Here is a 26891-nt window from a genome sequence, read left to right as displayed (position 1 = left end):
CACCACCGTCTCTAGCGGCTCTGTGCGTTAGCTGGTGGCTAAACTAACGACAGTCGTAGAGTATATGTAGGATTCTATAAGCTTGTCTACTGAAAACATCAGTGGCATGATCCAATCGAATCTGAAGACATACCAATCACGTGATGTGACGTCGAACTTGTTCCTCGCCGGCACCAGACCCCCTTCTTACATTTTTGTTTCTCTTCCACCGTTGCGAAAATCGAGCTTTTTGCTGTCAAGTCTAGCGCCATTTGAATTGTTCGACCACCATGAAGTGAAAAGAAGTGTCTCCGTACCAGATGACCAGAGCACGGGTAGGTCATGACACGCCTCGCAAAAGCGCTTCACGGCGAGAAACTTCGACGACTGCACGGCTTCCCTACCTCCGTCAAAAGTCATCAGTCTCGCTACTTCGCTGGAATCTTCCACAAGTCGAAGCCATAATTCAGACTGTTGAGCGTCCAGCGACCCCGATTTTCGCATCGAACTCGTGTCAAGAGGTGAAGCACCGAAAAGCCGGGCTGAGAGTGCTTCGAGAGCCACGATATGCTCAATGACGCTCGACTGAGGAAGCGAGGATGTACTAAACACTCTGCGGGGAAGGTAACCATGGGATGTATGGTGCCGTCTACGTTTGGGGGTCGGCCGCGAGGGTGGTCGTACGTAACCTCAAGGTATTGTTGCTGCCTTTGTTAAACTTCACTCCACTTCGAAACGTGAAGACTGTATCAATTCACTGCGCAATCAGCTCGCCCTTCAGTTGTGCCGCTAATCCTTCAATTTGCTGTTTTCATCCATTCACTGGGTCCCATTTAATGCATGCCGTCAAGCTTGCTTCCGTACTTGTGAAGTGCCTTCACCTATTTCTATCACCCATGATGCATTTCACCACTCTTTCTTGCAACCATCTACCACACCCCTATTCCTTTCAGTCAACGATCTTTCCGCGCGACTCGAGAGAATATGGCCGAATCACACCGTGTCACAGGTTTCCTGTGCCGTAAGTCGATCTGGATCCAGAGGTGCAGAAAATTTGCTCATCAGACTAGTCCCATGCGGTGTCAAGACAATCGCGAGTCCATACAGAGATTTGCTTGCGGCTCGAGTCAGTGGATCTAGACCCAGAGACGATACGACAATCACACTGACCCGTGCAAGTTCCCCAACGTGATAAGTGCATTCGAAGAGATCAGTCCAGAGGAACGCAAGGTCGGCACAGCGAGAAAGGTTCGCATGTGCAACGGCGTCGACGTGATCTTCCTGTTCCTTCCAGAGTTGTCTCAGAGCGAAAAGTGTCGCCCTGACTTCAAAGATGTCCTCGGCGAGTATACCAGAGCCTGGCGAGACTGCATCAGGGATCTAAAGGCCAAGGCACATGATATGGTGTCTAGTCATACGGAGCCTACACAGCAGGACTACGACGACATGCTTCGCAAGTTCTACTTCGCTTTACCAGTATGGGCTGAGCCGACGCTGTGGGACGACCGCTCGTCTACCGGCAAGTTGTGTGATGTCGCCGAGTTGGAAGCGATAGCATGGAACGACTTCCGCAGTGACGAGTATGAGGACATACACGATTATCACGAGTCTACACAGCGCCAAGTGTTGCGAAGGAGTTAGACAGTACATTGGCAGTGTTGGAATCCTTGAAGATTCCACTGCAAGAGCGACTCGACGTCCTCACTCAAGAGACCGAAGTCACTCGCAGCGCCAATGCGGCAAGTGGTTTCACAACAGAAGTCTTATGTATGCTGACGGTGATGCAGAGTCGAACAGCCCAAGTCGAGCGGATGAAACTGAAGCGGCTATACTCGGACACCAATACCGCTACCGACACCGTCGTGTACACAAGGCTTCAGAATGCTATCACAGCCCTCGAACAGAACATACATGCTTCTAGTGACCTGGTAAAGGCACTGGGAAGCCTGAAATCTGAGATCCAGGAGGCTGGCGACTGTGTTCGTCATCAAGTCCGTGAGATGGAATGTGTCGCAAGAAGGAGAACGAGGCTTGAATGCAGTGTCAAGGACAGCAAGACAGCAATGGCCAAGCTGGTCGAGGCTACGGACACCGATCACAACACGGTGAAGCAGCTTCACGACCGACTCGCCGCCACGGCAGAACAACGCCAGATGATCTTTCACTGCTGTAGGACTTGCGCTGTGTGCAGAAGCTGGAAACCTCGCTGACTGATCAGTTCCTTCCAGTGAAACACTGGGTCCAGACCAGAAAGCCATCGCGACACAAGTGAGATAATCGATCCAGAATTCTGTTGGTTGGCAGAACTAACAACTACAGGGAACCTGGCTGCTGGAAGTCTTCAAATCGGTGGATTGCCCGAAGTCTGGCTCAGCCGCAATCCTCCACATGATTGAAGATGATCGCAACCATCTTGTATTCATGTGTCTTCCGGAAGTGTTAACGGCGGAACGCGACACTCGTCTTGGGTACATGGGCGCAGGCTACGTCAACGACTGGATCACATGTCTACTGGATATAGAGCGCGAGCTTGCGGGATGGTCCTTAACAGACACGAATTTGATCTTCAGACTCTACCTGCCACCGACGCACAACGCAGCGCAGACCGATTACCTCCTACAGGTGGCAACGGGCCTACTGCGTCCACACACGGTCGTCACCGATTGTGAATACAGGAAATGGCAGTCGATCAGCTCAGAAAGCGGAGCGGAAGCACCTCAAGTCGCCGCGGGAGTATCAGGCCCTGGAATCACCCAGAACACGTCTCAAGCCCAAGACAGTGACAAGTCGGACATGGTCAATGCACAGGTCGAAGCGCTACAGCAAGAGCTCGAGCGTGTCAAAGCTGCTAGAACGGTAAGTCAATCCACGCTACACCGTGCGAGCCTTACTAACGAGGATCCAGAGGCCAGAGATCATAGATGCGGCGCAGAGGCTTCATGCAAAGCTAGAGAGCGCAATCAAGGCGGCGAAGAAGAATGACTCGATCACAGACAACGTGACATCCGCACTGGAAGATCTGATTGATGGGTTGTTGAGGTCTAGCGATATCGTTCCGGAGCTGGTGGGCAAGATGATCAAAGCGGAGCAGGAGCTCGAGCGTCGATTTCAGAGGAGCCAGCGTAAGATGACAAAACTGGTGAAGTCGATGGGTCCGGACGGCAGCGTGGTTCACGAGCTGGTGAAGGCTCACTTCGAACAGCCATTCCTCGAGATGCTCCAGATGCACAAGGATCAGGAAGTATCAAGCCAGTGAGCATCCGTGGGGGTTGCGCCGAGTTCAATGCAAACACAGCATCATTCGCTCCCACGGTCTCGCCATGGTATGGTCACCTCATTCCAGGATTAGATGTCGTGAGTCAGCAGACACTGCAATGACAGATGAATTACTCGAACACGTTTCTAGTGTAGCTTATGCCATCTGTAGATGATGTAGATTTGTTTTTGTGCTCGGTCAAGCCATACGCAGCGCGAAGGATCTGCAAGTGACGCTTCCTCTTGTGCTCACTGGTACCTACTCATACCTCGTATTCTGGGGCGGAATACAAGAGTGCAGGCTCAAGTCTCCTACCGATTTTGGCGCGCTCGTCGGCTGCTGTCACACTGCGCATTCGGAGCGTGTCCTGGCTCAGCTGTCGCGGTGGAAGCCCTCTGAATCCAGAGACTGACCCTCACAGCGATCTGTGAGCACAACACTGGAGGGAGTTACACTGAATTGCCTACACATGTATTTAGATGCGATGCAACACGTAACAGGAGAGTCATGAGATGGTTTCCAGACCGAAGCAATGCGAGATGTGGGAATGGCTGTTGAGTGGGATAGCCAGCGCAGAGGTGGGATTACGGTGCAAGTGACGGTTGCGGTAGAGAAGAGCCTGAGGTGCCTCGACTATTCGAAAGAGTTCAGACTGAACATAGTCTTCTTCAAAGAAAAACTGATAGAAGGAAGGTCAATGAATGAAGCAAGAAGGAGCGATGCAATCTATGAGACTGATCCTACTTGGCGGTGATCCTAAGTCACGCTGATTAGATCACAGATTGCCGGACCTCGCGCGACACTGTAAACCAAAGTCGATTGGCTCTGCAGTGCTAGCTCTCGATTTCGTGGGGTCCTGCCCATGGATCGATCGCTGGTCGAGTGCTTCCAGGCCATCGCAGTGACCTCGCAGTTCGCTCGCTAAACCCACTCCATGGCACAGATGAGACTCTTCATTCCGCACTCAGTCGCTCCACACCCTTATTGCTGATGCGGCACGGATACCAGTCAAGAGATCCTGGCTTCATACTGCTGGAACTCTTGGTGCAAAGAAGCGACATCTGCATGGCCTCAGGATCTCCCAAATCAGGGAGAGTGAGTAGTCTCGGATACAGGTATCGCACAGTGGGCGCGTCGCACTGAAAGCAGAGACGACGCAGATTATCGATCTAGGACATAGCAAATGATCAATACATCACATCGCCGACTATCGAATGAGAGCCGTCCACGTAGCATTTGCAGAGATATAGTGAAAGAACGGTGTCATTCGCTGTGACTCTGATGTCCGAGGACATACGAATAGCATGTTAGGCTCTGAAGAGCCTCAGCTTCTAGAGCCACAGTCGCGAGAAAGCAATAACCTCGGAAGAGACTCAACGTTTCAGGTGCAGATAGGGGATCTCGTGGCCTCCGAAGAGCCCCAATGTTCAAAGGCGTGATCGAGAAAGTGGCGACCTCTGGAGACCCCGGGATTCGGAGCAATGATGGAGGACGTGAAGCTTTTCAAATGACCCGGCGTTCAGAGCCATGATCGAGGATGTGATGACCTGTGAAGACCCACGGCAAAGAAGGTGGTCGTTGAAGTCCACCGACGAAAGTGATGACTTCTGATTGGCCACTTCGGAAGTGGTGCCTTCTGGAGGTCGCCGGCGAAGGTGATGCCCGTTGGACAGCCCCAACGAGACTAGTGCCCTCTGATCGGCCCCAGCGAAAAGCGATGATCTCTGAAGCGTTCCAGGCGATCAAAGCCCTTTGAAGAGCCCCGGTGTTGACACTGAATGTTTGCCTCTCGCCAAGGCTGATCGCCTTGCCACGTCAGGCAACTCGGGTCGCTCGCCGACCACTTCCACAACACAGGCCTCCAATACTAGTACCATTCCTACCACTCGGGATGAGATAGCTTCGGCGCCTACTGTTCCGAGATTCGAGCTCCCCAGTGCTCAGCAATTCAGGCGAGAGCTTCCGTTCATCAAAGGAGGCTGCTGAGTTTCTCGCGTTTAAAATCATGTCATTCTGATGCCTGTGAACGGTGATTGTCTCGTTTGATCATCTCCGTATGCTGTGTTTGGCTCATTGACCCAGATCTGTCGAAATCGGAGGAATAGCTACATGAACTGTGCCTTTCTCGCTTCGGCGTTCGAAAATTCATCCGGTGTCAAGCAGACCTCTGCTGCCGTTCTGATTCCAGTTCCGATACTTCCACTCTCACTCCACTCGTTCGCGGTCTGCTTGCGCGATCAGAATCTGTCCCAGGCGAGCCAGCAAGTCTTTGTCCTCTGGAGACATGTCCTTTTCTTTGACATCCTTCACCCTCTCCAAGAATCCCTTGACTCCGTTCTGGAACCAGAACAGCTTCTCGATTCGATGATCGACTCCATCCTTGTACACCATGTATGACCGTTTGAGCTCCTCGGCATCTCCATCCCCATTGGCCCTGGCCTTCTCGAACATGACCTTCTTCATGGCCTCGATCTGGGCAACGGTTAGTTCGAGAAAGGCATCGCGCCGCAGATTGGACATACCTCCAACGCGTCGAGCACAACATCCGCCTGAATATCGACTGACGCGTCCGATGAGCGATAGACTTGGGTCGCCATATCTCCGGAGATATGCTATGGATTGGTAGCGCTGTAGGACGTAGGGGGAGAGGATGTTCGCTCGCTTTCCCGGTGGGTCTCGTCGTGAGTCGTAGGGTAGGAGGAGAGCAGGCCTTGCAGCCTTCGGTGGTCGTGAATGGGAGTGGTAGGAGTGATGGCGGGTGGTTGTTGTGCCTGAAGCGTCGAGGTATATATGGCCGAAAGCGGAAACATGGTCAAGGAGCCTTGCTCTTGAGCAGTGATTGTAGCTAAGTGAACGAGCTAAGTCACGAAGCGATCAATTCTGTGCCAGGTGCTCACAGGTTTGCGCCGTCTTATGCTTCCCAACGAGAAGCCTTTGAATGTTGCAAATGCCATCGTTGGGTGTGGATGCTGCCAATGCTTTTTGGACGGGTGTAAAAGCTGCCAGTGCTCGTCCTTGGGTGGGAAACTGTCAATGTTGTCCGACGAGTGTAGAAACTTTCAATGCTCACTGTGGCTGGTGGATACTGCTGATGCTCATCAATATTCATCATCGAATCTGAACTATGCCAACGCTCATTATCGAAAGGGACGGTTGTAGGTAGGAATAACGCTGTTCCTGGGGTGCTGCATAGCGCCCCAGTCTCGTCTCCTTCGGCCGCGGAAGAAGAATTGACCGATAGTGGGAGCTGTGATTGGAACAGCACCCTCGGCTCCTCCTTCGTCCGCAGAAGATGCGTAGACAAAGAGTGCGAGCTGTGATTGGACGAATACCGCTGAGCTTCTCCTTCAGCCGCAGAGGATGAGTAGAGAAGGAGTGCGGGCTTTGATTGGAGGAACAGGGCCACGCAGATGCTACGCATCGCCTTTCCCAAGACGCAGCTTTTGCCCCTTTACCCCATAGAAACATCCTTCGAAGGCACCTAGCCGCTTCATTCGTTGGAGAAGCACCTAGTCTCTAACCATAGGTATTACCCTCCAACGTACCTGCCTATTGCACCCTTTGGCGATGTAGCTTTTGATCCTTACCTTCCAGAAATCTTCCTCCATGGCACATGCCTGTTCGACGTTCGGCGAAAGGGCTCATAATACTTGCCTCTCAGCAAAGATCCTCAATGGCACTTAGCTGTTCATCGTTCCTCGAATGGGCTTACGGTCCTTACTTCCCAGGGCATTTTCCTTCGTGATACCTAGCTGTTCGTCGTTCGGCAAAGAATCCTTTAGACCTTACCTCCTACACATTTTCCTTCATGGCACATAGCTGTTGCTTCGTTCGGCAAAGCGGCTTTTCGTCCTTTCCTCCAACGTGTTCCTCTCCAAGGCATATAGCTGCTTCGTGCCTCGGGGATGCATCATGGACAGGAATGAGATTAGACAGACGATGAGTCAGACTGACGGCGAATGTCGACAAGCTTTGATAACGTGAACGTACCTTCTCAATTCGCGTCCGCGTCGCCGATTGGTTCCCATCCGAAGGTCACAATGCTGCATCTCGCAATCTGAACTACTTGCTGCAGCACATGCGCAGCAACTTCCAGCCAATCAGCGCCATGAGATCGAGCACTGTGAGTAGGAGCGGACGCGAAGCCTACTGATGCACGAGACGAGGGAAGTAGCAAAAATTGCGGTAGCGGGTTGCGCTCCAAGCTCGCAAGGCTGAGATTCCATGTCCAAGGCTGAGTGCCTGTTTGCCTTGTTGCCAAGAGCGCCTTGCCGCACTTTACGTCCTTGTCCTGGGGACGTCCGGAGATGTAGATCGAGGCAGTCAGGATCGCGGATACTAGTGCAAGCCCAGGAACGGCGTTCTTGGCCGCGGAGGTGTCCTCGACAGCAATGGAACAAATTTCCTGGCGGTCTGCGTGGATTTCACCGAGTACGCAGCGTCACACTTCACGTCTCCATGAAGGCCAGATACCCACACTATAGTTTCCAGCGATGGTGATGAGTGCAGGAATGGCACGGAGATTCTGGCCGGAGTCGAGGTAATTGGTCCGACAAATGCTGCGAGGGCAGCCAGTGGCAGGTTTTACGATTAGCAAAGCGAGCGGAGGCGCTTGACCCGACATGTCCAGATGTCGATATATGTGAGTTGGAAGATCTCAAACCGCAGTTCGAGGCATCTAAGCCGCCGGCGAGATGTTCGTACAGACGGGGCATCAATTGGCGCAACTGGCATGTGTCAGAGCAAATTACCGAAGCCAATCACGGCGTCCGTTGCGACGAGAGATCCGGTGTCGCAGCTTGTAATTGACAGCCTCTAGTTTGAACCACGGGGCAAATGGAGAGAAGGACTCCGGAGCACGATCACAACGACCAAGTGAGCAGAGGCGCAGCCGGAAGGCGATTGATTCACTTTGTTGCGGGTTTCCGTTAGGCTTGGTGTGCTTAGCCTGAGCGACCATTCAATTGCCTTTCTCTTCTTTTGCCCGGTGTGAAGATCCGATGCAACGTTGAATGAACTTCTTGGCAATCCACAATCTCTCCTTCGTACACAAGGCAGTTGCAACTTCTACCACTTTCTCCAGACAAACTTCCTACCTACCACGGGCGCAGACAGGGTGTGCGTTTGCAGCCGACTCCTTCGAGTCTACGGTAAGCACAGATCTCCTTCATACACCCCTGCAGACCTTCTCACACCGACCCTTCAGACATCATGTCCAGCGAACAACCTGCCGAGGACAGCGGCGAGTCCGCTCCAACTCTTACCAAGATCCCGAATTATCCAGAGGCTTTCATTACTCGAGGCGAGGCGCAGGTTGAGAGTCTCAAACAGGCAAGCAGACCTTCCGCGATGATGTTGGGCAATATCCTAATGATGGCACAGACGCAAATCGCACTCTCAAAGCTAAACTCTGGAGTTGGTGCGCAAGCTGCCAGAGAAGTCAGCGACAGTCGACTGCGGGTTCAAACAAGTCTCAAGCATCTCAAAGATATCGTGGCGACAGTGTCGAAGGAGAGCCAAGACATGTTCGCGCTCAGTCAAGCTGACATCGATCGAGCAAACGCAGGGGCTCGGGAGTTCGTAGCCTCCTGCGATGTTGACGTCAACAACAAGGTCGCGGACGAGCCGGAGAAGCGCCTGGTGGTATATGCTGAGCTATTGAAGTTCAGCGCAGTCATGTTTGAGATGAATGTCGCTAGATTCATCGCACGTGTGCGTAAGTAGCCCACCACCGAGAGAAGATCGATTATCGACTTTACAGTGCGGTGCATGCTCTGGAAGGCAGAGGTCAATGGTCCATGGTATCTAGCATCTGCGCGACCTCTTGAACCAGAGCTCGTTTAAAACACAACAACGGGACAACTTGACCACAGGCACCTCGAATCACGGATCTTCCAATGGAACATAGCACATCAGGATGATGCCACAAGATAGCCACCATTGCAGATGCAAGTAGCTAGAGGCCAACTCTGATCCCCTAAATGAATATTGCCATGCCATCTTGTACTCTCGATTCCAAATACTGACCTGACTTCGAAACTGAAGCGTCACAATACATGCTACCTAGTATCTGTGGTAGACTGGAAAGAGGCGACGAATTATCCGCCGTGAAGCTACCAATGCAGTATTGACCTTTTCGCTGTTTGGCACATACATCTTTGTTTACATTCAGATGGTGTCTGTAAGCAAGTATCGCGGAGCCAGGCTGACTGAATACTCGCCAGGAAACCTTCCAGAACCTGCTATGCCATTTTGCCGGGCCAATGACCTTAAGTACGTGCCTGGTTAAGCAAAACTGTCGAAAGGTCCGCAAGGCGCATCGTATAATTGTTGTGCGTACCTAGACACAGCCGCGGACTCTGGATGCATGGTAAAGCAGTGTCGAAGACCAGCTAGCACGTCACGAGCTCCTCCACCAACAATGAGACCGAATGTTCAGAGTGTTTGCCTCGTGCCAAGACCCTGCCGCTATAAGTTCGTGCGCTTCTGCGAGCCCTCTGCAGTGACCACCTCTTCTACCACTCATACAAGCGACGAAGTTGCGACAACCGCCCAGTACTGTACCTACCCACGACCATGGCCAACGATAAGGCTCGAGAGCGAGCAAATCGCCCACTGAAGATGGACGAGTGCGTTCTCTTTCTATGCAGAAAGTACCTATCAATAAGGATGCTGATGTATATCCAGGAAGGTGCTGCTGCTGAAGCTTACATATGTTGCAGAAAGCGTGAAGAAGAAGAAGCGGGAACTCAAAGATCGAGAAGCTGCCTGCAAGAAGTTGAGGGCAGAGCTTGAACGTCGAGAGGCCGAATGGTTGAAGTCAAAGGAAGAGCTTGAAGGTACTTTGCAACAACGCGCCGACGCAATCGACTTGTGGCAGAGCACCATACACCTCAAAGCTGAGCGGGCCAATAAAGCGGACTGGTGGGAAATCAACCAAGAACGTAGAGAGTTGTTGGATAGCGCCGAAGGGATCGACTTCAAGATCGAGGAGGATCGGCGGATGCTTCAGACGGGCTTGTCCACTTCGATAAGTCATGCCGCATCTACCGCGCAGATTGTCAGGGATGTTATGGGCAAGGCCCCCACAGGCGTCTAAACGCTCATATGTGCCAGCTAGCGTTCAGCATCCGGCTTCCAGCAATCAACATCCGACATTCGGTGCTGTTGAAATTGGCATGACGGCTCTTACTGGCAGAGACAGTTTGGTGAAGGTGGCGAATCCCTCGAAGCTGGGGAATCTCAATCGAGGTCAGCATGCCCATCCTTAGTGGCTGAGAATCACAGCACGATTCTACAGCTCCGCCAACAATAGTCCAGTCGAATGCTCATGTGTTTCCGAACTGTATTCCTCATGCTGTCGAGATTGGACAGCGCCGCTCTGCATGGCTTGGGCGCTAGCCGTAGATTCTTCTCGTCGTTGTTGTCACTCTCCATTGTCAGCTCCTTCCTAAGACCGGTGTTTCAGTGGCGGACAGGCTTTCTTTTCCGATCTATTGCGGGTCTCCACTGAAGACTCCCTCCCACACATCCAAAACACGAGGAAGGCACACAAAGTCCCACCACAGGAATTGAATCAGCTCAGATCGGACCTCATAGAAGTCGCTGGCAACAACATTATCGAAACGACCAATAAGGAGTCCTCTCAGGCGCCGGATCCACCAGTATCTGTCTGTCTCCGAAGCTGCTATGGATCCCATGACGGTCACCCACAGCGTAATGTCACGGTCAAAGAACTCTACTGCCGGATCGATGGCCATCAGAGCACTTCGGAGGCGTGCGGAGAGCCTTGGTCGAGTCTGAGGTTCCGGCAAAGTTGGGAACAGGACGAGGTCCTGGTAGATCAGTGCTGCAATATGGATCAGGTAGCGATGAGCGATGCTTTCGCTGTCGAAAATGTCAATGGTGTAGTCGGGCAAGTACAACCAGGGATTGCGTACCTCCTCCAGTAGAACGTGCTGGACGAGGTCTCGGCCTTTGAGGAGTGTGTCCCACGATGAATCGTACTGCTCTTTTCGAGTCCATTTGTCCAGAAACGTGGTCACTGTTGCGGCCATGCGTAGGCCCTTCAGAAGTGAGTCATCGGGAGCTAATGAACGTTGGAAGCCACTGGCAAGAGGACTGGAACAGCATGCCGTCTGGAGTTCGAGCTTGTCGAACTCGGCTTGCGTATCGTCAATGTAGCCAGCACGCCAGATCAGTGGCCTCGACCAGTCGATCGAAGACAGCCACAGGTCGGTGTAGGACACCCAGCCTGCAAGCATCGCATCGTGTATGCCTCTCAAGCCACCTCTTCGCGCAATGGCAATATTGAGAGCATCGAGATGAGGGTTGTCTTGGGTCCAGTCGATGGAGGCACGGATCTGTGTTCGTTGTTGTCTCACGGCTAAAGGCGTTTCCTGGTATGGACTGACGTACGGTGGCGTCGTACGAATGCGACCGTGCATGATGACGAAGATGAAGATACACAAGATCGTGATGTCTGAAAGAAGCTCCTCGCCACTGGCTCCAATCTCCTCTCGCAGCATCCGGATCATCTGACCACGGTGCATCATGATTCGTCGGTCCATCACTTCGTCGAGGGGTCGAGTCGAGGTGTAGGGCATTACTGTCATAAATCCGTGAAGCACGATTGGATTGCCGACCATGAGCTGCGCGACAGAGCGACGCATGTCCATGGTGGAGGAATGCGGCAGGGCTTTCGGCCATGAACGCGAAAGCGATTCCACGATAAGCTCGCGCACGTATCGAGGCAGATGTTGTGGCGCCAGTCCATCGAAGTGGTCCCATTGTACTGTTGAAGGGTTGGCTGGTGACGAGCTGTGGCGAGAGTCGGAAGCTAGCGATGTAAGCTCTGATTCCTCTATCTCAGGTGGCTCCTCGTCGTCCTGAACTTGTATCGAAGCCCAGACTTTCGGTTTGCGCTGAGGCGCCTGTCCATCTAGAGTCCTGTACACAGACTGTTTGCGACGCTTCTTCTCATAGGCCACCAACGCCGCGTGGGAAAGGCGGGCAGATTTCTCGAGTTCTGCTTCCCTCCTAGATCTCCTCTTCGGCCCAGGGAGCTCTTCACAGAATCGTATCATCTTAGCACAGCAACTTGCAAATGCGATAGCTTAGTGTGTTATCACTTAAGACCTCTAGATATGGCGCGTATCACAAGGTCTGGCATCGATGTCCGATCGTCGAAACATGTCTTTGTCTTAAGTGATACTAATAGCCCGCTCTCCTTGCAGCTGAGCACTACACAGACAATTACATATCCGTGTCATTTTCGGAGGATGTTTAGTAAGACATGGGCCAAGCTGCCAGTCCGTAGCCGATAGGTGATGCCAACGTCGTACAAGGCGATGGCGCGACCCCCGGTGGCGAATGGGAGATCCTCACTGGCATTTTCGCATTCAACACAAATACGAGGAGCCCGGTGGTGGTCGATGGTGGCTGATTCGCTTACTTAAGGAAATTAGAGGCAGCATCCTATTGCGATACCTAGTAAGACCATTTGGCAGACCTGCCCCGAGGTAGTAGCCCTATCTGAAGGCAGGAGCGAACAACAGCCCAAAGTGGCAAGCTGCGAAAATTGGCTAATGATGTGACCCACCTTGCTCATGTCATTCACGGATAGATGCTTCATGATTGATTGCTGTTCCTGTCACACTGGAGTATACCGCGATACGAGTAGAAATCTGCGCCCCTCGAATTGGCCCTTGTAATCGGGCGACGAACTACTGAGCTCCAAACGGCCTGCACATGCCTCACCCTCACCTATGATCATCACTGTCCTCCGCAATATATACATCTGAAAGCTAGCCACGCGGCGTGTGAGTGCATCCGCCATGTGCAGCCCGAACATTTTCAGAGCGCGGCAACACCGATGAGAGCTCCCAAGCTGCTCCTGGAGCACCGACTGACGGTCAATGTCCGCGTCTTCATCCGGGCGTGGTCTACAGCCTTCGCCTGGACCTAATGGATCAAGCAACGATGCGCCGCCGCGGCTGTCATTGCCCACGTTCACATCTATCGACCCTGCTCGCTCACAGTCGCGCGACAATTCCAAGCCCGAGAGCAGCACCTCTGGCTCCCTCCGCAGCCGATCGCGGCTCAGCACCAGCCGCAGCCGAGAAAGGGACAGAGCCGTGGCTGACGGGCATGCTGAGAACTCCATGCCTGAGCATGCGACAAGGCTCAGCGTCCATGCTAGCCCGGCCGTAAGCGGTCCAGATCAGGAGAAGCAGCACATCGACCATGGCAGCGCAGGACGCCGTTCATCTAAGAGAGCCTCGGGCGGATTCCTGCTTGGCAGCATCGGTAGGTCCGGTCGCATGCCAAAGATCTTCCAGAAGCCGAGTGATCAGCAAATGGACCGAAAGGGCAAGAGCAAGAGCACGGACACTTCGGCTAGTCAGAGCGAGGATTCGAACCTTCTGCAGCCATATCACACGCCTGTCACGAGATTACGGCAATCCGAGTCACGTCCAAGCTCGAGCATAGGGAGCTCACCACTGAGTGTGCAAGTGACGAGCAACGACGCAGATCATGTCGCGGACGGAGTTGATGCGAACATGCGACCTCGATCGAGCCTAACGCCAGACCGGGGAGTCAGTCTCGAGATACCGGAGCAGAAGATCGAGATCAGAAAACGACCAGTCGCAAGTGCAGGTTTTGACTCAGATCCTGCCCAGATAGTCAACATGGCTTTAAGTCTGAGCGAGGCGAGACGGCGGCAGGCGTCCGAACGACGGTACATTTCTGCTACTCAACCCATACCCGGCAGAAATGTCTCTGCGGCACACACCGGCAGTGCTCGAAGTCGCCAGCAACGTGTTGGCAGCGTCGCCCAATATCTTCAGACTCAGCGTACACCATCACTTAGGAGCAGCATCGGCGGCCCGGTGCGCATTCCGAACACACCGCCCACAAATGATGCTACGTTGGTCGACGATGTCGATGATGCTATGGACGTCGATGACTGGGAGCAAGATGTATCTGCGCCAACACAAGCTCGAGTTGAGAAAGCAAAGGCCTTCTTCGAGCTGAGCTACGAGCATCGGCGCCTTCTCTCGCATTTGCCTCCTGTCCGGCGTCCAGGTACATCTGTCAATCCTGCCAACCCGGACTCTCGAAGCAAAGCCTATAATCCGCTGCAGTATATTCGCAATCGCAAGTTGCGTCTTTGGAGCAAGACTGCCATTGATGCGGAAGCCGAGGGCTGGCATGACGTTGAGAAAGTGCGCTCGTGGTCAATGCGGTGATCGGAGGTCATGCTGCGACTCAGCACGATGAAGATGAATGCGTTCGTCTCCCACCTCTTGTAGAGAGGGAGAAGGAGCGCAACGGCAACAGTAGAGCGGCATCTCAAAGTGTTTCTACGGAAAGATATGCGATTAGATCGCATCAGGACTCGACGATCAAATCTCGTCGACCACGATCCGATTTCGTTTTCCATCCGGGAGATCTGATTGCCGATTGCTTTTGGTTGGAGCAAGGTATCAACAAATCGAGGATCTTGGACAGGGACAACAACAACATATACCCACCTAATACACAATTCAAATTTTCTGGCTGGCGCAATCGGACACCTGTTCATCTACCAGAGGGCCTGCAGCAACCGTCGCCACCAGGGTCAGACGCAGAGGACGAAGTCAAGGATTCTTCACTTCATCCCGTCTCTGAGCTGCCGGTCTTCAGATCCGCGCATCATGATGTGCCTCATAATGCAAAAAGCGAAGCAAGGTCAAGGACTCCATCGCCGCTGCCGACGAAGGAGGTTTTGCCAAGGGCTTGAAAGTCCTGATGGATGATTCCGCCTCTAGCGGCTCGGATGACTCTTCGGGATCAGGCAGCTCAGGGGATGAGAGAGAAAGAGGCAGGAAAAGGCTCAGAAAACGTCAAAAGCAGAACATAGATGTCTCTCCCGGCCAGGTTCCCACCCTGCCACCAGTGCGGAACCTTCACGACACAACAGCAAGTGATCAGAGCGCTCCCTCATCGAGGCAAGCTTCCAAACGGGCATCTCTTGATCATGGCCCGTCACGAGTAGGACGCTTTTTGAAGAGGGAATCCGCTTCGAAGAACCGCAAGAGCACGTCCACAACACGAGAAGAGCACCGTCCGCAAGATGCGGTCGATAAGTTCCCGGTCCTTGAGGAACAGCCTCGTGCCTCTGCGGAATACGATACCACTGCACCGAACTCGCCGACCCACACGCACTGGCCAAGCATTGCCATAAATCTCGAATCACCTCCACCGAGTCGATCAACTTCGCCAGCAAAAAGGCAAAGTCATGTAGCTGCGATTCTCAAGCCACTGCACAGACATCATAAACAGGAGTCGATCTCTGCTGTGGACTTTGGCGCCTCGTCAAAGAAGTCGTCCGTGTCTGCACCAGGTGAGAAAGCTAAAGACGACTCCACCGACGCCTCTCGTGGTACCAGTCCAATGACGCGTGGGCAAAGTCCGATGACAAAACGTGACTCTGATCTACCTGTCGCGAATGCTGTTTACGAAAGTCATCCCATGAGCCGCTACAGTACCAAGTCAAGCGCTCCTTCAGACCATCACAAGCTTCGCGGCATTTTCAAAGGTGGCCGGATCGCCGAGATCGTTGGACACGAAGTCTCGAAAGTCGGCGACTACATCTGGAAGAAAGACCCGCCTCCGGCCTACCGCGGACGCAAGCCATCGGAAGAGGGCTCTGGGTACGAGACTGATGAGGAGACGGAGCCTATGAATGGTGCTGTGCTCAAGACTCCGCCCGCGCATATAGTTCGGTCAAGATCATCAACAGTCTCGAGCACGAAGAGCGATTCGCCGAAGGTGAACAACAAAAGTCCACCTTCGAGCGGACGGCCGAAGTACAACAATCCGAACCTCCCTAGCTTTACATCACCCTTTGACAAGGACCGCGAAGCTCAAGAGAAGAAGACCGCGCTACTCACTCCAACGGCGACTCGGGATGATCACATTTCGCGCCAAGCTGCTGAACACCGATCCAATTCGAGAAGTCCTAGAATGGACAGACTAGCGCCTCCGAAGCTGGACACGGGCGATCGATCTAGCAGCGGCAGCCGTCTCACGCCTCAGCGATCTCGCGAATCCGCTGGCCTTGGCTTGGTCTTGACCCGTTCTCAGGAAGCGACCAACAAGCTAAACACAGCACTTGGCGACAAGGTTGGACTCGACCTCACCCGCATGGCCACGCACGACCTCGACGAATCACCTTACGTCACCTTCCGCGACATCAACCGTGCTGTGGCATTCATCTATACCTCCACCGTCAAAGCCAGGGAAATAAGTCGACACGCAGACTTGCCTCGCAAGCGGCCGCAGTACATGACAGATGCCATGACCGGCTTCGGCAGGGACTCACACGCCCGCGCCGACCTAGCGATGGTTGCTCGACGCGAGGAGAAAGTCGTTGCGGCACGGCAGATCATGGAGAGACTCACGGAAGACCACGAGACATTCACCACTAAATTACAAGAGTTCTCTGGCACCACGGCACCGGCCTTAGCACGACTTCTCCAGGAGCAGGAAGATCTCGTTGAGAACAAGATGACTCCGCGTGTGAGGCAGAGTGCTGACGAAGCCGGCGAACTGAGTATCAGGCTGGCCTCTACCAGTACATTGGCAGTGAAGGGTGTCAATGAGGCGATCGATGCCGCTATGATGAAACGAGTAGGAGGGCCGATGCGGTGGGTCAGAAGCACGTGGTACAGGGCCGTGGAGATGACGGTTGTGAGCTTGTTGTGGGCTATCTGGGCAGTCGTGAGTATCATAAGGGTCTTCTTGGCCATAATAAGTGGCAGTGTCAGGGGAGTCAGGTGGTTGCTGTTCCTGTGAGCTTAGCGTCGGCCGCGACGAGATATACCCTGGTTGAGATTTTGACACATAGCGTGGCGTTGATTTCGGGAATTTGGGAACCGGCTACATGCAGCACCGTGTTGATCGGACTGATCGGACTAGAAGCAATTATATTTGTTCAGGTTCGGCAACGTTCAGTCATACCTGGTCGTGCCAACTTGCCCAAAAACCTTTTTCGTCGACCTTTAGTGTCTGCTTGGTTTACATCGGCACATGCGACGGGGGCTCTTTGTTTAAGTTTCATTACAGTACTTGTCGTGACGAAAGTAGGCGACCTCAAAAACGATCGCACCGCCCAGGCCACACTGGCATCTCAGACCGGATGACAGGCATGACGACGTCACCAGGACATCTTGGAGAAACTTCTATCGTTCACATCACCCAAAGATTTGTCTACATGCCTCGAGCCTGAGAATACACAACACTCCCCTGCCCAAACCAGGAGCTGAGAGCCAACATCTCATAGCAGGGCCTTCTTAGATCCTTCCATATACCCAGCATCCAGGCCATCACGATACAGCACCTTGCAAGCGGATGTCCCAGCCATGACCTCCTCCAACGACCCGTCCACCGCTGAGAACAACAGCAACTCCTCCGAATCCGACATGCCGCCCCTCCGCGTTGACCCTTCCCGCCTCAGCACCCTGAAAGCTAACATTGCCTCCATACACAGCCGCATACAGGCAGCCACATCCTCTTCCCAACACCCGCCGCGCCTCGTTGCAGTTTCCAAACTAAAACCCGCGACCGACATCCTCGCCCTCGCTTCCAGCTCAAGCACTTCCACTGAAAACGACTCCTTGCAGCCTCCACCGCAACGCCACTTCGGCGAGAACTACGTACAAGAACTCCTCGAAAAGTCCAAGATCCTGTGGGACGCCGAGCACGAAGGCACGAAAGTGGGAAGGCGCATACGGTGGCATTTCATTGGTGGCCTACAGAGCAATAAGGCGACGCAGCTGGCCAGGGACGCGAAGGGGTTGTGGTGCGTTGAGAGTGTGGATTCGGAGAAGAAGGCTAGAGGGCTGAGCAAGGGTTGGGAGGGGAGGGAGTGGTTGAGGGAGGAGGGCCAAGATGTGTCGGCGGCGAATGGAGCGCATGACGGAGAGGGTGACGATGGAAGATTGAGGATTTTCATTCAGGTCAACACAAGCGGGGAGGAGAACAAGTCTGGTGTCGAGCCCGACAGCGATGAGTTGCTGACGTTGGCCAAGTGTATACGGGACGACTGCTCACAAACGCTGAAGCTACAAGGTCTGATGACCATCGGCGCGATAGCCAGATCACAAGCCGCGAAAGAGGGAGAGGAGAACGAGGACTTCGTTAAGCTAAAGGAGGTGAGGACGTGGCTGGCGAAAGAGTTGGGGCTGGATGGTGGCGAAGAGGAACTGGAGTTGAGCATGGGCATGAGTGACGACTTTGAGAGCGCGATACGGCTGGGCAGTAGTGAGGTGAGGATTGGAAGTACGATCTTTGGGGAGAGGCCGCCGAGGAGTGAGGCGAAGGTTGTTTGATAGGGTGACTTGAGGTGAAGTGAGTTACCCGACTACCTTCTGTAGAGCCTGGTCATGGACGCGCAAGTGACGCATCGGAGACGTGGTTGCCAGGAGGCTTTTTCACGTGTAGCATCTGCGCCTTCTCTCGACATAAAAACATCGCGGCGTTAACTTCAGATTTCCCTCTCCGACATCACAAATTATCTCGCCTATCGGATCGTCGCCAGTACTCGGCGCATGCAAGTGGCGGGAACAACAATGGACGCAGAAGTGTCCAGCATACCAGACGATACGGCAATGGCCGCGAATACCGCCGCTCTGGCTTCATTATTCTACAATAGCGACTTTTCAGATGTGACCATCAAATGCCAAGCGCGAGAGTGGAAGTTGCACCGAGTAATTCTTGCATCGAAATGCGACTTCTTTCGGGCGGCCTGTGGCGGGCAGTTTAAGGTGAGATATCTCAAGCTCAAGGACCTCGTGTCTGCTTCAGACCAGCTAACAGCAACTGTCCAGGAGGCGATCACAGGCGAGATCGATCTCAGTGACGATGATCCAGAAGCTCTAGACATCGTCTTCCGCTACATCTACACCGACTCAGTCGTATGCATTCAGAAAGATCTGCACGACGACTTCATGCCGCCGGGCTACTTAGTCACGCTACTGGAGACCGCTCGATCAGCCGACAAATATGGCCTTCCCGGGCTTGCTCTCGCGGCACATGATCAATTGAGACAACACTTTCATCGACCGATCGGTCCTACTGTTGGGAGCTTCGTACGCATAGACGTCGCGAAGGAAATCGATCAAGTCCTACTGCTTCTACACAGACTATGGGAAGACGAGCAAAATGCGAAGGAGGCGGAGCTACGGAAGTTTATGCTGACTGAGCTTTTTGCTGGACTGAAAGGCGAGGACAGAAAGTGGTTCTTCCGGTCAAGCATTAAAGGCCATTGGCAACACAGCCCGGCGGATTCTAAGGGTTGCACAGACAAGCAGACACGCCAAATTGCCGTAATCGACGATCTTTTCAATCGACACCCACAGTTCGCGTTCACCATCATGAAGATAGTTTTTGACGAGACCGGCGAATTTTTGAGGTACGTCGATGATCGCCAAGCCGCAGTGTGCAAACTTGAGCAAACCGAATCGGTGCTCAATGCCACAATCGAGGAACTCACCGACACGAACCAAGACCTGCGCGGTGAAGTTGCGGACTTGAAGACCAAGCTTGGGGCCGCACAGCAATAGGAGAAACAAGCGAACGAAGAGACGCGAAAAGGCTTGCAGCGCTTCGACGAACTCAAGAAGAAGTACGAGAAGATGCTCTCCGAGTGGAAGGCAGAGAAGGCACGTCGCCCAGCTCCAGAGAAGGTATATGGACGAAAGTCACATACGCTGTCGGGACCTCCATATGGCGTACCGCAATCGGTAAGCAGCTCCTCGAGTTCTTCTTCGAGCTCGCCGAGTCCGCCCAGCTCACCAACCTCACCCCTCGACGCTATACGTTTTCCTGTCGCCAGGCCAATTCGTCCAGCAAGGAACACGTAAGGAGGACCTAAGGGCTTCGAGTTGTCATCAATGTTACTGTGGCGGAAAAGCTCGCAACAGGAGCGCGTCACACAACTGCCGTATGAGCACGAAAGATTGGCTAGGACGAGAACCTCAGCAGATCAGTGTGTACACGAGCACAGGGGCCCAGGTTCCAAGCGACCAGCAGGGCTTTTGGCGCGAGAACGCTTCCGACTGGAAGTGCCATTGAATCGTCCGCATGCTCAAAAGCACTTCGTCAATAGAGACAAAGACGCAAGCGGCGCTAGGAATTTTCGATACAGAGATTGAGCCAGCTTGCTTCGACTCTGCGGTGAAAATGGATGTTATTATGGCGCCACGAGACGATGTGCCACAGAATAAATTGTGTGAAAATGCTACAGCGCAAAAGCTGAGCAGAAACCCATTATGAATCGATTGCACCGATGCTGCTCGAATGAGACTCTCCTTTAGTTGTCCGACCTGATCAATGAAGCAATGTCAAACCCTTCGGCGCCCTCCCTAAGCTATGTGGATTCCTATGATGAGCTAGACTCATGGCATCTCGTTGACCACATGCGCCACGACCTTCAATCGCATATGGATGTTCAGGTACGAAAAGTTAATTTACGACTGTAGTAAGACGCACTTTGAGCACATCCCGCATTCCAGCACCAATATTCCGACGGACAACTTCATTCCTTCCTGTGCACTCAATTGATGATTTCTTTGACATCGCGAAAGATGACCTCCACGCAGACATACAAAGCCAAGTTACCACTCCCCGTCTTGCCGCGGGTCGCAGACGTGTTCTTTCTAGCCAGGACAGGCAAAGACCATGCATGGATTGCGTGCACAGGCCACTTCCGCAGTCGACTCAAGGTATCGGCGCTAAACCTTCTAAAGTCTTGACCCTCTGAGCCATTTCTATCATTGGCACGGGTAATAAGCTTCGGGGGATCTGGCAGGTACCAGGCGGTCTGTGCGCTGTTGCAAGCTGGGGACTTTGCAACCTCCCTGACTCGGTAAGCTTGAATAGCTGTGGAATACCCCAAGGAAGGCGCAGCAACCAAATCCCACTCGCACTGTGACACCTTCTTTCTGTGCTACGAGATTTCAACACCCACTTTCTTTCACCTGAAAGATGCGATCGAATATCCCTCATACAAAACCATGACCGGCCAATTTGCGGTGGCTGAAGCTCGATGCTACCTATAGATGGCCAAGAGGGGCAGTTCGCATCCGAGGCAGCACACGCGCCAAACCACCACGCTATGCACTGACCGACAGCTCGATTCGCGAAACGAAGTCAACAATGCATTTCGACACGTGCTCGAATGCCTCAATTTACACCGTGAGAATAAATACGCAGGTTCCCAGTATCGGCTCTTTCTTTTGATCTTACTCTCTTCTGCTCCTTCCTCCTCTTCTCATCAACTTCCCGAGCACAGCGTCCGTGTGCAGCTTCCTCCCGTCCGCCTCGCTCTCCTCCCAATTTCCCCCAAAACCATCGTATCTTGACCCCTCATCCTCTACATTCAGCACTACAATGGTGCACAATAACGATGAATCAGATCTACCACCTGAGATAGCGGCCAAACGCCGTATCCTCTTTGCTGATGATGAGATCCAGCCCGTTCCTAGCCGGTCTGAGGGCCCGTTTCCTGGCCCGGCGGCGGCTGGAACCAACACCAGCATTCAATGGGGCAACTTGCCAAACCTGAAGCGCAATGACACCAAGGAGAGCATCAAGTCGGTGCGGTCAATCAGCAGCCGCAATCGGGATCCGTCCTTGGCTCTACCAACGGTCTACCGTACCGTCTCGTTCAACATCACTGCCTCGCAAGAGCGGCAACAAGCTGAGGCGAGCAAAGAAGCAGCGAAAGCCAAGGCTCAAGCCGGCGGTGACTTCGCTGATGTCGATTGGCATCTTGTTGACCATATAACACTCTACAAGAGACTCGAGACAGCGCCTGAGTCTGGTCTGACTTCCACACAAGCAAGTGGCAAACTGTCTCAGTATGGCCGCAACGTCCCTTCAAAACCGCGATCCCAGCTCCCCCAGAAGCTGTTCGGCTACTTCTTCGGTGGCTTCGGCTCCATCCTCTTCGTTGGCTCCATTCTGGTCTTCATCTCGTGGAAGCCGCTCGGAGATCCGCCTGCAGTCGCCAACTTGGCGCTAGCAATCGTCTTGCTCGGTGTATGGCTACTCCAAGCGCTCTTCAACGGCTGGCAAGACTTCTCAAGTTCAAGAGTCATGAACAGTATCACAGGCATGCTTCCCGAAGACTGCGTTGTGACTCGAGATGGAGCACAGCGAGTGCTACCAGCTGCGGACATTGTACCTGGAGACATCCTCTCTTTCAAGGCGGGCAGCAAGTTGCCAGCTGACATCAGGTTCATTGAGGCGAGCTCGGACGCTCGCTTTGACAGGTCGATCCTCACAGGCGAGAGTGTGCCCATTGTTGCCCAGACAGAGAGCTCCGAGACCAATTATCTGGAGACTAGGTGCATTGGGCTGCAGGGAACGCACTGTACTTCAGGCTCTGGTCTCGGTATTGTGGTTGATACTGGCGACAGAACCGTCTTCGGTCACATCGCCAAGCTCACAAGTACGCCTTCAACCGAAAGGACGCCTTTGCAGAAGGAGATCCTCCGCTTCGTCATCATCATCGTGGCTCTCATGATCACGATGAACATCATCATCATCGGCGTCTGGGCTGGATATATCCGCAAGACCTACCCCGACTATATGCCCGTCAACTTGTTGATTGTCAACATTGTCAGTATCGCCATTGCGTTCGTTCCTGAAGGCCTCCCGATTGCTGTCACTGCTTCTTTGACGATTGTTGCGAACCAAATGAAGCAGCACAATGTTCTCTGCAAGAGCTTGAAGACAGTCGAGACCTTAGGCTCCGTCTCTGTGCTTCTCTCCGACAAGACGGGCACATTGACCAAGGGCACTATGGTGGCAACGAATTGTCTGATCGGCTTCCATGCAATGACTGTGGACGAGGCCGAGCGTGAGCTACTCGAGAGCCGGGATACCGAAACGTCACGACCCAAGAGCAAGGCTGTCGGTTTATTGCAGCTCCAGACCGCCGCCGCAGTCAACAACGCTGGCGAATTCGATCCAACAACCATTCATCTGCCACTAGCCGAACGGAAGGTCATCGGTGATGCCACTGATGCCGCAATCCTGCGCTTGTCAGAAAGACTGGGCGGCAACGGATCCACTGTCACAACACGGGCCTCCTGGCGGACTCGATTCGATCTGGCCTTCAACTCGAAGAACAAGTTTGCACTCAAGGTCGTGTCACCACGAGACAGCGAGGCAACATCCGTCGCCCTTGGACCCTACGTTGCACGCAACTTCGATTCCGAGACGGACACGGTTGTGCTTATCAAGGGTGCCCCTGACATTCTCATGAGCAGATGCACCAAGTTCATCGACTCCCTCGGCGAAGTCCACCCAGCCAGCGCAGACTTCCAGAAGCATCTCGAGCACATCAAAGACACATGGTCTAGCGAAGGCAAGCGCGTTTTGCTCCTAGCCCGCAAGATTCTTCGCGGCGGCGAACTCAGCGTCAAGCCAAACGAAAGCAATTTCGAAGAAGAGGTCCTTCGATTCGCTGCCAACGATCTCGTCCTCGTCGGCCTAGTCGGCATCGTCGATCCTCCTCGCGATGAAATCCCAGAAGTCGTCAGCACTCTTCGCCGCGCCGGCATCCGCATCCACATGGTTACTGGCGACTTCAAGTTGACAGCCCAGGCCATCGCTCGCGACTGTGGCATCATTGGCTCAACGAAGGGCGAGAAAGTCGACGGCGTCAGCGATCTGCCCCGATCCGCGCCGCCCACCATTCCCGGTGTCGACACAGATGGCCTGTCCCGCTACGGCGCGGACAGCCTCGTCATCTCTGGTCCGGAGATTGGCGGCCTGTCCGAATACCAATGGGACCTCATCACGCAGTACCCCGCCGTTGTCTTCGCCCGCACCACTCCAGACCAGAAGCTCCTCATCACTCGCGCCTTCCGCCGAAGGGGCTACGTAGTCGGCATGACCGGCGACGGCGTCAACGACGCGCCTTCCCTCCGCGAAGCCGACATTGGCATCTGCCCCGTCACAGCGTCCGACATCGCTATCGCTGCCTCCGACATGGTCCTGCTCGACTCCTTCGCCAGCATCATCATCGCTGTCGAGCGCGGGCGCACTGTCTTTGACAACCTGAAGAAGACGATCGCCTACCTTCTCCCTGCCGGCTCCTTCTCCGAGTTCTGGCCCGTCATGACGTCTGTCATCTTCGGCTTGCCCCAGATTCTGTCCAGTTTTCTGATGATCGTCATCTGCTGCTTCACCGACTGCGCCGCCGCAACCGCACTGGCGTACGAGGAGCCTGAAGCGGACGTCATGCTCCGCAAGCCGCGAGACCTCAAGAAGGACAAGCTCGTCGACTGGCGGCTTCTGCTGCAGAGCTACGGCCTTGTGGGTATGATCGAGACCACCACGAGTTTCGCGATGAGCTATTGGTATCTGAGCATGAAAGGTATTCCTTTCGGCTCGCTGTGGTTTGCTTATGGTAACTACACGTTCGAGGGGAGCCACGATTCGGACTACATCAACTATCATCTGAGTGTGGCGAGTGCGATCTACTTTGTAAACTTGGTGGTGATGCAGTGGTACGTTACTCCCCAAGCCTTATACTGATTGCAGCGATGCTGACGATGCTACTTCAGGTTCAATCTGATGGCCCTCCGCACGCGCCGCACCTCCCTCTTCACCCAGCCGCCCGTCCGCTTTACCCGCACCACGACACTCCACCCATCCTCTTCTTCCAATGCCTCGCACGCCTGGAACACCAGCATCCATATCTCCGGAAACTGGTACCTCTTCCCCGCGATCCTCATCGCGCTAGTCATGATCTTCATCTTCTGCTACATCGGCGGCTTGCAGGACGTGGCGTACAGCGCGCCGGTGCCGGGCATGTACTGGGGCCTGGGCTTCGCGTGGGGAGCGGGTCTGCTGGGCATTGAGGAGAGCAGGAAGATGTTGGTTCGGAGAAGTGTAAAGAAGGGTGAGAGAACTGGGAGGAAGGGTTTTTGGGAGAAGATTGCTTGGTAGAGAGTATATCTACACATGATCTGCGTGGCAATCGTGCAGAGCCTCGGCCACGGGGAGAGTTATCGAAAGAGAGCGAAGAGAAGAGCTCGATCATGTAGAGCGTCGCTGCATCGTCAAGAGACGAACATAGACAACACCATGAACACCATTCATGGACACCATTCATGGACAATAGCATGCTTCAGAAGTTCCGTGATTCCTCTTTTCGTCTGATCTCCACCACCTAGTCCCCCTAGCGGCACCACAACTTTGTAAAAGTAGACTCGGTCCAGATTGTTTCGCAGGAACAGGATTGTGTGACGCCTTCCACCAAAACCGAGACATACACTTGCAAATGTGCAGTCCTGACCAAGCCCTTGGACGTAGACTTAGGGCGTCGGGCAACATGGTCTATGAGACTATGGTCGTTTCGACCAGGGCGACATAGCATCGTTCGGCGGCCGTGTCCCAGTTCTCTGCGATAGCATTCTCGGAGGTGATGGGCTCTCGATGCTAGCTTGGCTAGAGCGGGTACTCGGGTCGCTGGTGGTCGTCGAGGTGGCCTTCGAGTGACCTGTACTGGTGGCGTTCGACTTGGTCTTGGGTCTACCATGGCTGCCAGGGGTAGGCGGCACGGCCGCAGATCCAACAACCATGTGATTGAGTTCGAAGTGTCTGGTCATGCTATCTCGTCGATTTGTGCGTTTGCCGCATACAGTGCAGGCATAGGGTTGATCGGAGGTATGTGTCAGTGCGTGCCGCTCGAGATCCCGATTCGTTGCGAATGCTTCTGTACATGGACCTAGTAGGCATGGGTGTGGTCGTGTGTGACACTTCTCATGGTCCCTGTTGTGAGCCGCCGGTCAGCATACTGTTCGTACCATAGCCTGCAAGATACGTACCGGCGTTTACTGGGCATGGCAAAAAGCTTGGGACAGTATTTACACTGCAGGCTATTTGGGTCTGTCGACAATGTGTTGATCGAGAAGTCGGTATTGGTAATGAATGAGGAAGTATCATGACCGATGATGGGCAAATCGAAGTTATCGTAGTTAGTCGTCCATGGTAGTGTCGGAAAGCCATAATTCCCGTTGATCCAGTCCGTCTGCTCCAGTCCCATCGGAAAGCCGTCATTCAGCAGGGTCGCGGAGTACATCTGCGTATCAACGGCCAAGTCTTGCCCCATGTATAGGCCGTCCGCTTGTCCTGTATACATGATCGCTTGCTCGACGGGAATGTCGAGCGATCCAGCACGTAGATTGTTGCTCGTGTTCCGCTCAAAATAGACCCAACAAGTACAGTGTGTGTGTTGGCCGCAAATGCCGCAAGGCATTGTGGTGAAGTCGGACTGTCAGTTCAGAAGAGCGGCAATGCTGAGATAGCGTGAGAGAAACAAGCGTGGAGGGGCCGTGAAAGCCATATCAGCGGCGTGATGGCGGCGGACGGGCCGCCCATCGGTGTCGAGGTCATGAGAGACGGCCAATACCATCAACTGCTGAAGGAAAGCACCAGAGTGAGCACTCAACATTCTTAGCAAATGAAACAGGCACTGGACTGTATGGAGTCCTTCAGGATACATAGTAACTGGGCGCAGTGGGTCCCCATCGAACACAAGTGCCGTGTGGCCAGTCGACTAGGATTGACCCTTGTAAGGTTTTCACGAATT

The 26891-nt window shown here is 53.7% G+C and overlaps 10 protein-coding genes across 10 annotated transcripts; 7 read left to right on the top strand and 3 right to left on the bottom strand.

Moving 5' to 3' along the window:
* Positions 1-963: 963 nt before the first annotated feature.
* On the top strand, positions 964-3235 carry AB675_3520 (uncharacterized protein; the record flags this gene model as incomplete). Its single annotated transcript, XM_018143578.1, has 7 exons — positions 964-1000; positions 1050-1105; positions 1159-1602; positions 1767-2148; positions 2198-2247; positions 2299-2835; positions 2885-3235. 7 exons carry the CDS (start codon positions 964-966, stop codon positions 3233-3235), a joined length of 1857 nt encoding a protein of 618 aa, XP_017999746.1.
* A 2205-nt stretch (positions 3236-5440) lies between these two features.
* AB675_3519 (uncharacterized protein) lies at positions 5441-5832 on the bottom strand (the record flags this gene model as incomplete). Its single annotated transcript, XM_018143576.1, has 2 exons — positions 5441-5707; positions 5758-5832. 2 exons carry the CDS (start codon positions 5830-5832, stop codon positions 5441-5443), a joined length of 342 nt encoding a protein of 113 aa, XP_017999523.1.
* Positions 5833-8446: 2614 nt separating this feature from the next.
* AB675_3518 (uncharacterized protein) lies at positions 8447-8959 on the top strand (the record flags this gene model as incomplete). Its single annotated transcript, XM_018143575.1, has 1 exon — positions 8447-8959. One exon carries the CDS (start codon positions 8447-8449, stop codon positions 8957-8959), a length of 513 nt encoding a protein of 170 aa, XP_017999504.1.
* Positions 8960-9811: 852 nt separating this feature from the next.
* Positions 9812-10334, top strand: AB675_3517 (uncharacterized protein; the record flags this gene model as incomplete). Its single annotated transcript, XM_018143574.1, has 2 exons — positions 9812-9864; positions 9923-10334. 2 exons carry the CDS (start codon positions 9812-9814, stop codon positions 10332-10334), a joined length of 465 nt encoding a protein of 154 aa, XP_017999608.1.
* A 394-nt stretch (positions 10335-10728) lies between these two features.
* Positions 10729-12321, bottom strand: AB675_3516 (uncharacterized protein; the record flags this gene model as incomplete). Its single annotated transcript, XM_018143573.1, has 1 exon — positions 10729-12321. One exon carries the CDS (start codon positions 12319-12321, stop codon positions 10729-10731), a length of 1593 nt encoding a protein of 530 aa, XP_017999740.1.
* Positions 12322-13557: 1236 nt separating this feature from the next.
* AB675_3515 (uncharacterized protein) lies at positions 13558-17077 on the top strand (the record flags this gene model as incomplete). Its single annotated transcript, XM_018143572.1, has 3 exons — positions 13558-14463; positions 14511-14915; positions 14960-17077. The coding sequence occupies 3 exons, from the start codon at positions 13558-13560 to the stop codon at positions 17075-17077; spliced, it is 3429 nt and encodes a 1142-aa protein (XP_017999695.1).
* Positions 17078-17643: 566 nt separating this feature from the next.
* On the top strand, positions 17644-18612 carry AB675_3514 (uncharacterized protein; the record flags this gene model as incomplete). The annotated part of the gene is made up of 1 exon (XM_018143571.1): positions 17644-18612. The coding sequence occupies one exon, from the start codon at positions 17644-17646 to the stop codon at positions 18610-18612; it is 969 nt and encodes a 322-aa protein (XP_017999777.1).
* Positions 18613-18852: 240 nt separating this feature from the next.
* On the top strand, positions 18853-19845 carry AB675_3513 (uncharacterized protein; the record flags this gene model as incomplete). Its single annotated transcript, XM_018143570.1, has 1 exon — positions 18853-19845. One exon carries the CDS (start codon positions 18853-18855, stop codon positions 19843-19845), a length of 993 nt encoding a protein of 330 aa, XP_017999571.1.
* A 1828-nt stretch (positions 19846-21673) lies between these two features.
* Positions 21674-25246, top strand: AB675_3512 (Potassium-transporting ATPase alpha chain 2; the record flags this gene model as incomplete). The annotated part of the gene is made up of 3 exons (XM_018143569.1): positions 21674-22708; positions 22862-24804; positions 24862-25246. The coding sequence occupies 3 exons, from the start codon at positions 21674-21676 to the stop codon at positions 25244-25246; spliced, it is 3363 nt and encodes a 1120-aa protein (XP_017999525.1).
* Positions 25247-25644: 398 nt separating this feature from the next.
* AB675_3511 (uncharacterized protein) lies at positions 25645-26558 on the bottom strand (the record flags this gene model as incomplete). Its single annotated transcript, XM_018143568.1, has 2 exons — positions 25645-26071; positions 26128-26558. The coding sequence occupies 2 exons, from the start codon at positions 26556-26558 to the stop codon at positions 25645-25647; spliced, it is 858 nt and encodes a 285-aa protein (XP_017999654.1).
* Positions 26559-26891: the final 333 nt, after the last annotated feature.

The sequence above is a fragment of the Cyphellophora attinorum genome (assembly GCF_001299255.1).
Source record: "Cyphellophora attinorum strain CBS 131958 chromosome Unknown Contig14, whole genome shotgun sequence".
Taxonomy (NCBI): Eukaryota; Fungi; Ascomycota; class Eurotiomycetes; order Chaetothyriales; family Cyphellophoraceae; genus Cyphellophora; species Cyphellophora attinorum.
Note: the sequence above shows the minus strand (reverse complement) of the source record. Positions and strands in the feature narration are given on the sequence as shown.